The sequence below is a fragment of the Anastrepha ludens genome, chromosome 3, assembly GCF_028408465.1.
Source record: "Anastrepha ludens isolate Willacy chromosome 3, idAnaLude1.1, whole genome shotgun sequence".
NCBI lineage: Eukaryota > Metazoa > Arthropoda > Insecta > Diptera > Tephritidae > Anastrepha > Anastrepha ludens.
Genome location: NC_071499.1, coordinates 117289797 through 117301815, shown reverse-complemented (window position 1 = coordinate 117301815; position 12019 = coordinate 117289797). Strand labels below are relative to the sequence as shown.

Genomic DNA, 12019 nt, shown 5'->3' with positions numbered 1-12019 from the left:
TAATCGTACGCACGTGTCAGCTGGCACGATGAAACTAATGAGAGCCCTATGTAAATGAATTGTCATCACCGTTCCGTTCCGTAGTATCGTAGATGACACACGTGGGATTTTGGATTGTTTCCATAGAATCGCGACAGCTGACTACTCTCTCACCACACAGTGTTGCCAAACAGTACATCTCGAAATCATTTACAAAATAAACTAAGAAAAAATTTAATTTCTATTGAAATAACTTAAAAACAATGTTGAATATTGTTAATTATAGATAAATGAACTATTTGCCTTTGGTGGTTTTTGGCTTTGGCATATTATTCAATGAAAAATTGTAACTGATAACGCGGATGCAAGACGCAATCATTAAAGGTGGTGGCACTAGACCAACAACAATGTTATGTACGTTTGATTGTCAAAACAAAGTATTGGGAAGCTAGAAAACAAATAATAAATTCGCCTTGCTTCATTCTGAACTGACAGCCACATGCACACGGCGAAAGAAAAAAAGAAAAACAAATCAGCTGACTTACCGACACCACCTTTAATAGATTTGCCTTGCACATATGTATGTGTGTAAAAGTATGTATAGAAAAATATCAATGGCAACCGATGTATTGTGTAAATATGTAACTTAAAGAACGCAGTTGTTTTCTACAGGATAAGTTTTGCTCAATTTTGTGTATCCTGCGGAAAAAGGAAAGGGACTACGATAGCATCGGTGAGTGCTGGCACTATAAGGCCCTTTCTACATACAACTTTCGCGTCCTATTGGCCTTCGCTTTAAGAAATTCGAGTGCTTGTTACGATGAACGCTTGGCAAAGTTTTGGTAGACAAAGTTTTATGCCGAAAAATAGGTAAATTATGCATAATAAAGCTAATAAAATTTATAATTTGCATTAATAGGTGATTTTACGAAATTTATCCTTATTTCAACATATTTTAAATAATTACATTTAAGTATTATTTATATATCTGATGATTAGCAATGCGACATTGTCCTTTGGCTATATGAACGTCTTCAGCTTTTGAAGCGACACCTACGCAAAAGTTGTACGTAGACGGATATTTACAACCGGCACACTCTACAGACTTTTTAGTTAACTATCATATTTGTTCGGGTTGGGCTATAAGTGCGCAGACTATTCCCACGACATATCCGGGCTGCTGTGGTGTGTGCCCACGCTGCAGAATAAATCGTCGGGAAACTACCTTCGTAGGGTTGCATTCCTACCAACTATGTAACTAAGGGTTTCATTCATATCTAGCGTCCCTAGATTTGTGCCGAAATGGAAATTTTGATCGATAAAATGCTGTTATTATTGCAATTATTGACAGACGAAAAATAATTAAAAAGGAATGAAGAAATTATTAAGTCTACCCTTTCCACCGCGTCGGTTATTAATCGGAAAAATTCCATACGCGTCATTCTAAATTGGTATAATAGATTTTTCAGAAAACTGTTTCCAATTTTACAAAATAAGTGCAACTGGCTTCAATGAACTTGTTCAGCTAGTTGGACCAGGTGAAGTGAAAGTGAATACGCATTAAGGGTTTCTGTATCTTTGGAGGAGAGTTTAAGCGTTACAGTAAGGTAAGTCAAATCGGACTTTAGATTTTTTATTATATGTATTTCGTTCTTAGAACAGTATCAAATTATTTCTATGCATGTTGGAAAGTCATTTGAGTCCAAATCATAAATGGGAGATTTATCTGAGAAAGTACTAAATGCAGATAGAATTGTGTTAGAATTTTCTGGTGGTAAAGGATTATGAATACTTTATCTACAGCTAATAGCTGTTGCAAAAACGGTAGGAAAAACGTTTAACAGTATACAGGGGGCGCCATCTTTTATGTCGGTATGAAAACATTGAATAACTTTGAAAACAAAAACAACTGATTTGTATAGGTGAGGTATTTTTATTTAGTTTGATTATTTACAATTTATTAAAACTATTTTTTGAATACAATATTAATCAAGTGGCCACCTTTATTAGCAATCACTAACTGCGATATTTTTTCTGCGTTTGTCGTCACCTTGTCAGGCATTTCGGGTTTTATAGCGTCGATTTCGGTTGTTTCGGTGTAAAGCGATCCCTGGTTGAAATTGTACTGAATTGACGTATCGACAACATGTATTTTGACGTCGATCGGTTGGTAAATAACAAAGTTATTCAGCGTTCACATACCGACATAAACGATGGAGCACCCTGTGATGTGCCGGTAGGATACGGTACTCTAGACAGGGCTAAATTACTGGGGCGGCAGCCCTTGGTCGGGAAAAACCCGATTCATTCCGGTAACGTAGAGCCGGCTGCCGTGGGAATGGTTAAACTCCTACCTATCCAGAATCGACCCCGACATACTAAACATATGTCCAGCATGTGAAGGCACCCCGCACAAAAACTAACCACCTTTTCACATGCCCCATCAAACCCACTCATCTAACACCTCTCTCCCTTTGGACCCAACCCGTCAAAACAGCTAGTTTCCTGGGCCTACCGTTAGATGAGCTAGACGAAGGCGACCGGTAATTACACTACACTGACAGGGCGAAGATACTGCTACAACAACAACAACAACAACATGGCACACCCTGTATGTCATCCTATTTCATTTCTCCTCAAGGCCCCGATGAATTTCAATATGATAAAGTTTCATTGTGTTATGGAGCGGATTCATTTAAACGTATATAAACATATACATAAATACCTATATTATAATTATTCTAATTGAGAGCAACTGCTACACAGGCCTCTGTCCATAGCTTTCTCTTTAAGTTTATATGAGCATATGCTTTTGGTGCTATTAATTTTTTTAATTCAACTTTCAAGTAAGAGCTACATTTTCAGATTTGTTAGTACGCCTTTACAGTAATGCCACAAGTAGTTTTCAAAACTGTTACAAAACTACAATAGAAAAAAAACACATTTTTTATGAACATTGATTTTAAAGCATACGAAGAATACCGCTCAGCAGATTTACAAACATTTCAAAAGTAATTTACATAAATTTTTTCAAAACTTATTTTACATTTCTTATGGCAACCCTGTTCTTTCGAAAATTTCAATTTTTGCATGGGTATGTATGCCTTGTTAATCAGGCTGTCGGTCGATAGTTGGCAGACTTTTTAGTTTGATTGAAATTGGTCTTCACATCCAATTATTCACCCGGCGGCGATTAAGTTTTCGTACTGTGCGCACCTTCATATCTTTTAAATCTGATTTAAGAGAGACCGACTAAATATCCGGCTGACAAATTCTGCAGTGTGTGGAGTGCTCTTATATAATCCATATCCCAGAACTAGACATCTTAACGTTAAATTTTTGATAAATTGCCAATCGAGACACCAAATTAAATGAAGTTGGCAATTCATGTCATGCAATATTTGAAGACTGTATTGCAAGGTGGATTTATTATAATAATAATAAATTCGCCTTGACTGTTTTGCCAATATCTGGTCTGTCATTTTTCATGTTTGACAGCAAGTTGGCTTATTTTTGTAATTTCCGTTCCTTTTGTTTGTTAATTCCCAAGGCTTGACGTCGCAGCGAATTCGGAAGGTGCAATCTTGTGTACATGCATTTTTTTGTTACAATTTACAACAAAGCAACAACAAGAAAATCGGCCGCTTTAACACTCATGGCATAAAATTGAAAACTCAGTTGCTCTACTGCCATTGCCTTCCATGAATTCGCCTTGCTTTGTTCTCTACATCCTGCTTCATAACTATTGAACACACCGTACAGCTGATGATGGACATGACCGCTCAACATCTGGTGAGATTTCTCTATATCATTAACGTTCCCCGCTCAACAGCTGGGCGAATATGCGGCATAAAAGAGAACAAAGCGTTTCCAAACATTTTCCGGAATATATATCATAGTTGAAATTGATTGTAATATAACATTAACAAGTAATTATTCGTTCATGAATATATGTATATAGGCGTATATGCATGCATAAATGTATGTGTTTCAAGCAACTCTGTATAAGTATGAGAAGATATTTTAAAACGTTTTTCTTTTTTAAATTTTGTTTGAGTTCTAGAGGTGTAAGGGAAATAAAATTATTAGACGCTGGTGCAGCAGCGGCAACTTTTTTAAATAGTTTATTTTAAATGACCAAACAAACCCTTGAAAAAATGAGTCGAAATTTTCAGTTATAGGAACAGGACCTTAAGTAGAAAAATTGCTTGGTGTCTATTTTGCTCGGTTTTGTTGTAACAAAATTGTTGTTAATTTAAAATCCAAGCAATAGGATGTCATTATTAAATAAAAGCGGAAATTTCAGGTGGACCGAGAAAATTACAGGGTTGTATTGAGCAGTAGTTATCCCTATTTGGGATTTGCGCTACATATAAAACGTGCGTTGTAGCAAACCAGCTCAGGTAAGAACTGCATTTTACAATTTTGTTGTTTTGTTGTTGTAATAAATTAACACAATATATTCTATGCTGTAATTTATACACAACGTTTTTGTTTCATTACATGCTTGACCCACTACCTGCCTGTCATTGCAACCCTGTGTGTAGCATGCTACTTTCTGTGAAGGCCTTGTTAAACATACCCAGCACAGCGGCCTTTTCATATGTTGAGCAAAATTCGTGTGATAATGTACGTTAGTTGTGAGTTCCGCAATCAAATAATATTTTGTGTTGTGAATAGCAGATGAATAATAAAACGGCAAGAATAACAGTATAGATAAACTAAAAAGCCTGTTATCAAGTGGTATTTTTTTATAACTAATTTCGTATATAAACCAGAATGGAAATTGTTGAGTCAAAGGTAGAGTCCAACAAAAAACAGATGAACGAATCGTTAACAGCGCCGACGCTGTCCGTAGAGAACAGCGGCAATAGTAACGTGACTAGTAGTAGTAATTCTGTTAAATGTGTTGCTGCTGCTGTGGCTTCAACAGCGGAAACAAGAACAAAGGATAATACAACAACAACAGCTGTAACAGTCGCAAATACTAACTCAACTGATTCAATTGCTATCGAGGATATGGATATCAAGATGCAAGAAAAGCCAACGAAAAGCACAGCCACTACGGAATTCGCCAAAGCTGATGAGCTGAAATGCCAACAACAGTCTGCCAAATTAACATCTGCTAATACTGCTGCAACAACAGTTATACAGATCGATGATGATATCCCCATTATATCGCTATCGGATGGAGAAGATGCAGTGGGTCAGCATACACCGTCAGCGATACAAAAACCTAGCCGCAAACGAAATAGCGCAGGTGCTGCCACAATTGATGATGAACAAAAATTTCGTTTAAAAAGGCGCAAGATTAAAGTGGCCGGTGCGCCAAAGATGCCACTCACGGGTAAGTACATAAACAAGTTTATTAATACTGAAATGAAACAGATTATGGTATATCTAATGTAATAAAACTTAATACATACACATCCAAGAAAATATTGCTTCCATTACAATATCAAATATACATATGTACATATGTACATACTCGCACAAAATATGCGATTTACATATTTCATATCGTTAACATAACTTTACATATGTGTAAATCCACTAGCATGCTGGTTTAAAATTTTTTTTTGTGCGCTAGGTTATGTTCGTTACATGAATGATCGACGTGAGATACTACGTAAGGAACTGCCCACCAAAACAGCGATTGAGCATACAAAAATTATCGGTGAAGAATGGCAGAAGTTGGGAGAGGACAAAAAAGCGCCCTATAAGAAAGCAGCTGAGCTGGATAAGCAACGGTGAGTGATTAATAAATAATCGAAAAAGGGTATGTAAGTGAATAACAACTTGCCTAGGTGACATCTACATATATGTTTTATACAAACATACACATATAAATACTTTTGTAAATGTACGTTGACGCTAATCGCTTCAAGTTCAAGCAATAAGCAAAGATGTTCGTTCATGGTAGTTTCGAGAATGCTCAATAACTAAGAATTTTTCCTAACTGAAGTACAATACTTGTAGTTAAATGCCTCACCATTTAATATACAACTTATTTGCTACCTACAGGCATTCTATTTAAACAATTATAAATATTAGAGACACAAAAGAAAAAGGATCTGAACCGTGCGCTTATATATGTATATGGATATGTGCATCGAGGATCTAAAGAAGTTAAAGCGTACCTACATATGTATGTATGTATATACATTGCTCTGGTCTGTGCAAAATAATGTTGCTAGGCAACTTTATTTAGGCATTAACTAGGCACACTTTTCGTTTACAAATTGCGGAGGTGAAAATGTTGTACCTATGCGAAGTTTGTACGCACATACAAATACAAATAATAGCATCGCATGTGAATTTTTAGCATACCTCTGTAGTGGAGAGGATATACGAGTGTACAATCAAAGTTAAAGAATTTCCATAAATTATGTATCTATCAATAACCATATACGTATATATTGAAATGTATGCAGGTACATATTGCTAAGATGTCCATGCTACATTTTGCATATATGCTCGTACATACATACATACATATGTAAGTACATTTGAAAGTATGTACCACGGATATTCTTAAATAACGTACATTTTAACAGGTTATGCAAGTTTCGCCGCTGTTGTAGTTGTAGCTGTAGCATTGTAGGGAGATACATATGTAAAGTAGCACAACATTGTTTCTTGTAATTATTGAAGGGGAAAATTTGAATGTTAGAATAATATGATACTCTTTAACATAGCTATTGAATGTATTCAATAGGTGCAATGAGAAATTCGATATTCATGTACGCCACTTGTTAGCTTTCTTATCTATACTTGAGTAAAATTAGTCACAAATGCAGTGACGCGATTATATTTTTTGTAGTATTGAGGGGTTACATACGTCCAGGAGCGGCAAAAATGCGGTAAAAGAAAAACTGTTTTTAGAAGGGATAACAATAGAAATAAATATAAAAATATTATACATTGTTTATTAGTACTTAAATTTTATAAAAAAATGTATTTAAATTTTATAAAAAAATTTATTTAAATTTTATAAAAAAATTTATTAAAATTTTTTTTTACAAAACTTAGTATTATAATTATATAAAAATCACGTGACCCAAAGTACAATGAAAAAAAAATGCTCCACGGTCTGCATACTTTCTCCTTGAAATGTTGATGGATCTGTAAAAAAAAAAATCTTGTAAAATAAAGTTGTAGTTATAGTCTGTGGAGCCGGATTTTTGCATTTCGCAAAATTTTGCAATTTACGGCATTTTAAAAAAAAAGTATGCGTTTTACGTCATAAATGTCACACTTTAATTATGTTTATAAAAATTTGTAATAAAAATTTCAAAAATTCGGCTCGGCAGACTATAGAGAAAACACTCTCGAATATTAAAAAAAAAACCGCATCAAAAAATATTAAAAACTGTACGAGTTATCATGCCGATAGTGCCGGAAAAAGTAGTTTCGAGAAAACCGAGTTTAAAGTTAGTACTGGAGCACTCGGACCGCTCTCTACCTAGTTAATGGGCTGTAGAAGCTATAATATTGGGAATTTCCGCAATAAATATCACAGTATATTCTCAAGATTCTATGCTTTCGAAATATCGAAAAAAATCGATTTCTTGAAGATTCCTGGCGTATGTAACCCCTTAAGAAGCATTCCCCCTACGCGCATGGTGAATGTTTATGCCCTTTAAGGCGGCCTGCGTTTCTGCGTGACTAATATTCAGTAGTGCGAGATGCACATAAAATAGGAGAAAAAGTTTTTATCTATAGCAGACGCCTCTTGGGAGGCAAAGGCAAAATTCCTAGAGGATTTCGTAAACTTCCCATCACAACTGCTGGTATTTGCTCTTCGAAGGCGGCATAAATTTGTAGATCCCAAATTGTGCAACCACATCAAGACGCGCGCCACAAATTGAAGCGAAGCGAGCACGATCAAATAACCAAAGCCTGTTTGTTAAAATTAAAAAAAAAAAATTGTATATGCAATGTAAATAACAAAATACATACAGACAAGTGAATATTCGTTTTTCTGTTTCATTTTTTTCTTTTTTTTCACTTTTTGCATTACTTTTATAATTGAATGGGCAGGAATGTATACAAAATTTTATATAATAAATTTGTAATAATTAATCAAATTTTTTTTTATAAATATAAAACTTTTTATTCATAAGTATAAAATTTTAATTATACTAAATTTTTAATAATTCAAACAGTTTTGTTTTCTTAATAACTAATACAGTTATTTATCGTTATCTAACCCATCATCTTTGTTCTATCTTCCAGCTATCTCGCCGAATTGGACACATTCCTTAAAGAGCGGCCCGATGTGTTGGCCTGCGAGCTGGCCAAGGATAAACAAAAAAGCAAAAGTCCCGGCGAAGCTGGAAAACCGGTGTTGAAGGAGAAATCACAATCGATTGGAAACATCAAATCACCGAATAAGGAGCCAAATGCCACCACAGCCGTCAGCAAAGATAAAACACGCCACAGCTCGGAAAAGGATAACTCGCCGACTCCAGCTGCAACAACCGTGGACAATAAGCCGAGACGTAAGCGCACACCAACACCACCCAAGACAGGCGGCAAACATAGTAGCAATAACAACAACAACACCGCTTACGCTAACACAAACAACAACAACAGTAACAACCACAATTCCACCTCCAGCAGTAATCACAATAGCCACTCAACAACAACTGCAACAACAAGCGCTAATTCTGCAGCATCACTCTTAGCCGCAACAGCCGCAACACCCGGCGAAATTCCAATTTTCACTAATGAGTTTCTGGAACACAATAAAGTTTTCGATATGGAATTGCGTACGCTACGCAAATCCAAAACAGATGTGGAGCAACAGAATGCTGTGCTGGAGAAACATGTGGAGAATATGAAATTTGGTGTGGAGAAAATGACCAACGAAAATGACGAGCTAGCGGAGAAGAATCGTTTGCTCGAATTGTATTTGGATAAGTTCAAGGCGAAGTTGGCGCATGCGTTGTCCAGCTTGTCCATACCTACGCAGCCGAATGGCGCAACAATGGACAATATCGAGAAATATATGGCTGATTTGTACAAGATGGCAACGACAAACACACATGGACCGGCTAGCCTCAATAAGGCTAAAGATATTATACGGAAATTAGATTTACAGATTAATTTGTAAATGAGAATAGTTAGTTTTGAGGGGAGAGTTTTGTGTGGGAGAGTTTTCTGAGCGAGTGAGATTTAGTAATTCTAAAAGTTATTTCCATTTAGTTTAATGCATTTGTTAGTTATGCCGTGTTTCGTTCCCTCGATAGTCGGGGTCTACGTTACCGGAACAATCCAAATTAATTTAAGTAGGTCTGTATGTATATCCGGCCAGGCATTGTTTTTTCAGCAGCACTCCCTAGACATTTATGGGGGAATTGATTGCGCTGTTAGAACAAAAACAACAACCTAGTTTTGTGTGCATCAAAATCTCATTTATCAAATGTGTTTTGGGGACATTACAACAACATAAATGGTAAACTACTTTGCAGTTTAGTCGATACAGACTAAGAAAGAGTAAGAAAGCAGACAATACGAGTGTCGTTTGAAAAGTACATGCAAAACATAAGAACTGCTTAATTTTTTTGGGGTAATCCTTTTTTTTCGACTTAGTCTTCTTTTAGACTTTTACACTCCATCCAACGCTTTTCTAGTTTGTTGATCGCTACCGAATTATAGAATTTGTGCAAGTCTGAAAAACAGCCGTTCGTTTGTGCCACCTCGTTTGAATAAAATCTTTTTCCCGCTTGCCATTGCTTCGAATTGGGGAACAAATAGTAGTCCGAGCGAGCCGAGTCTGGAGAATAGGTGGGATGTGAAACGAGTTGGAGCCTAATTTCCATTAATTATGCGACCACCACAACTGGTTAGGCATGAAATTCCACACACGAAATTCTTGGGTTTCATATTCACATTCATTTTTGGGTTTTTTTTTTTGAAAATCACTCGACTTTCTCGATTCAAACGAATGCCAAACACAAAGAAATAGACCGATTTGGCTGAAACTTGGTGTGTGTTCTGCCAAGAGATGCTACTTACTAAAAACAACCTCGATATGCGTCAGTAGTGGCAACTCACTGATTACGCACGGACTTTTCAAAGGACTTTCGGAATGAATTTCCGAAAGAAATATTGTTGTTGTTGTACAGTATAGAATATTTCCTAAAATTCTTTAGAGGATGCTGCTAAAGTGATGATATTTGGGCGGCTATAAATATATTCGAATCTAAAATTAAATTATTGTGTGAAAGTACCAAAACAAAAAAAAAATCGAGTTTATGAACTGTTTGAAGTGGAAATCGAAAAAATTAAGCAGTAGAGCAGTTTGGCTCAAAAAATTACCTAAACTTATTTTAAATTTCTTGTTCAATAATCTATGATTGCGTGGGCGTAGGAAATGAATAGAAAAGCTGATTATGAGCGATGGAATTTAAAAGGTCCACCAGAGATGCACCGCGAAATTGTTGTAAAAACGCAAAAACATTTTGTTTTTTTCATCTATTGATAAAATCAACGTTAATGTGCATCGCTGCGCTAAGCAACAAGCAACGCTTAGTTTAGAAGTTTAAGTTGTGCAGGTTTGGTTAAGATTTTTTTTTAAGGTTACGTTCGTCTCATTTTTAAATTCCTACTAAGTATTTTTGCTCCTTATTGATATTAGTATTTCTATATTTATGGGTTTTATTTGGTATTATTATGTTTGTAGTCTAAATGAAGCATTTATTTCTAGTGTGACTAAATTAAAAAAAAAAAAAAAAAATCTTTAACAAATCAAAATCAACACTCTAAATCATATCAGAGTTTGTACATAAAAATAAATAAATAAATAAAATTGGTATTTTCGTAAAATTAAGGCTTCTTAAAAATTGAATAATAATTTTTAGCAACAAAAGCTACCGTTTACGAATAATATCAAATAATTATTGACTAATTGTGTGAATTAGTGTGTGATTGTCCAAAGAATATGTAAGCGAAAAATATTTAGAGGTATTTCAAAAGTATTGCAGTCGTTGCGTTTCCATGTAAGCTGATTTTATGTGCAAAATGGCCACTAGTTGATGGCCAGACAAGCTTTTACATTTAATTTTTTTTAAGTTTGCATTAAATTTATTAAAAGGCATCAATGTATTTTTTGTTTTTGTCTCTTAGGTTTTTTGAGGTTCAATCTTAACACGCTGGCAAAAAACATGCTGGCAAAAAATGTGAATGGGCTCAATATAAAAAAATTAAATTTAAGCAATAAAAAGCGAAAAAGTAAAAGACGTTTGTGGAATTATAAAAATAAATAAATTAAAAATATTAAATAAAAATAATATAAATTTAAAAAGAAATATAAAAATAAATATATTAAAAAATAAATACAAAAATGAATAAATTGAAAAATAAATAAATTAAACAATAAATAAATTAAAAAATAAATAAATGAACTAGAAAATGAATATAAAAATAAAAAATTAAAAAATAAATGAATTAAAAAATACATATGAAAATGAACAAATTAAAAAACTAAATATAAAAATAAATTAATTAGAAATAATTATAAAAATAAATAAATTTAAAAAATATATAAAAATAAATGAACTAAAATATAAATAAATTAAAATAAATGTAAAAATAAAAAAAATTAAAAAATGAATGAACTAAAATATAAATAAATTAAAATAAATGTAAAAATAAAAAAATTAAAAAATAAATGAATTGAAAAATAAATGTAAAAATGAATAAATTAAAAAATAAATAAAAAAGTATGCAATGAGCTTCACATTTTTTACATAAAATGCAGCGATGACACAACGAACTAATGCGTGTTACATATAAATATTTTATTAAAAAAAAAAGAAAAATATTAAAAAATATATATTTAAGAAAAAATATAAAACGAAAATAAAATAAATAATAAAAAAATATTTAAAAAAATATTATATTTAAAAAAAATATTTAAAAATATTGTGTATGTATGTATAAAAATAAAAAAAAAAATTGAAAAATCCATATTTAAGGTACAAAAAATATCAACTCACAAATTTTACATAAAAAAAACCTCATGCGCTATGTT

The 12019-nt window shown here is 33.6% G+C and overlaps 1 protein-coding gene across 1 annotated transcript; it reads left to right on the top strand.

Moving 5' to 3' along the window:
- The first annotated feature begins 4282 nt into the window (after nt 1-4282).
- On the top strand, nt 4283-11069 carry LOC128858874 (J domain-containing protein DDB_G0295729). The gene is made up of 4 exons (XM_054095419.1): nt 4283-4382; nt 4527-5326; nt 5570-5729; nt 8218-11069. Exons 2-4 carry the CDS (start codon nt 4759-4761, stop codon nt 9095-9097), a joined length of 1608 nt encoding a protein of 535 aa, XP_053951394.1. The 5' UTR covers nt 4283-4382; nt 4527-4758; the 3' UTR covers nt 9098-11069.
- Nucleotides 11070-12019: the final 950 nt, after the last annotated feature.

What these genes read in the sequence shown, in the direction of transcription:
- LOC128858874 (XM_054095419.1), top strand. Translation starts at nt 4,759, where the DNA reads ATGGAAATTGTTGAGTCAAAGGTAGAGTCCAACAAAAAACAGATGAAC. An exon ending in GCCAAAGATGCCACTCACGG is followed by an intron (nt 5,327 to 5,569) that starts GTAAGTACATAA and finishes TTTGTGCGCTAG; the next exon opens with GTTATGTTCGTTACATGAAT. An exon ending in GCTGAGCTGGATAAGCAACG is followed by an intron (nt 5,730 to 8,217) that starts GTGAGTGATTAA and finishes TCTATCTTCCAG; the next exon opens with CTATCTCGCCGAATTGGACA.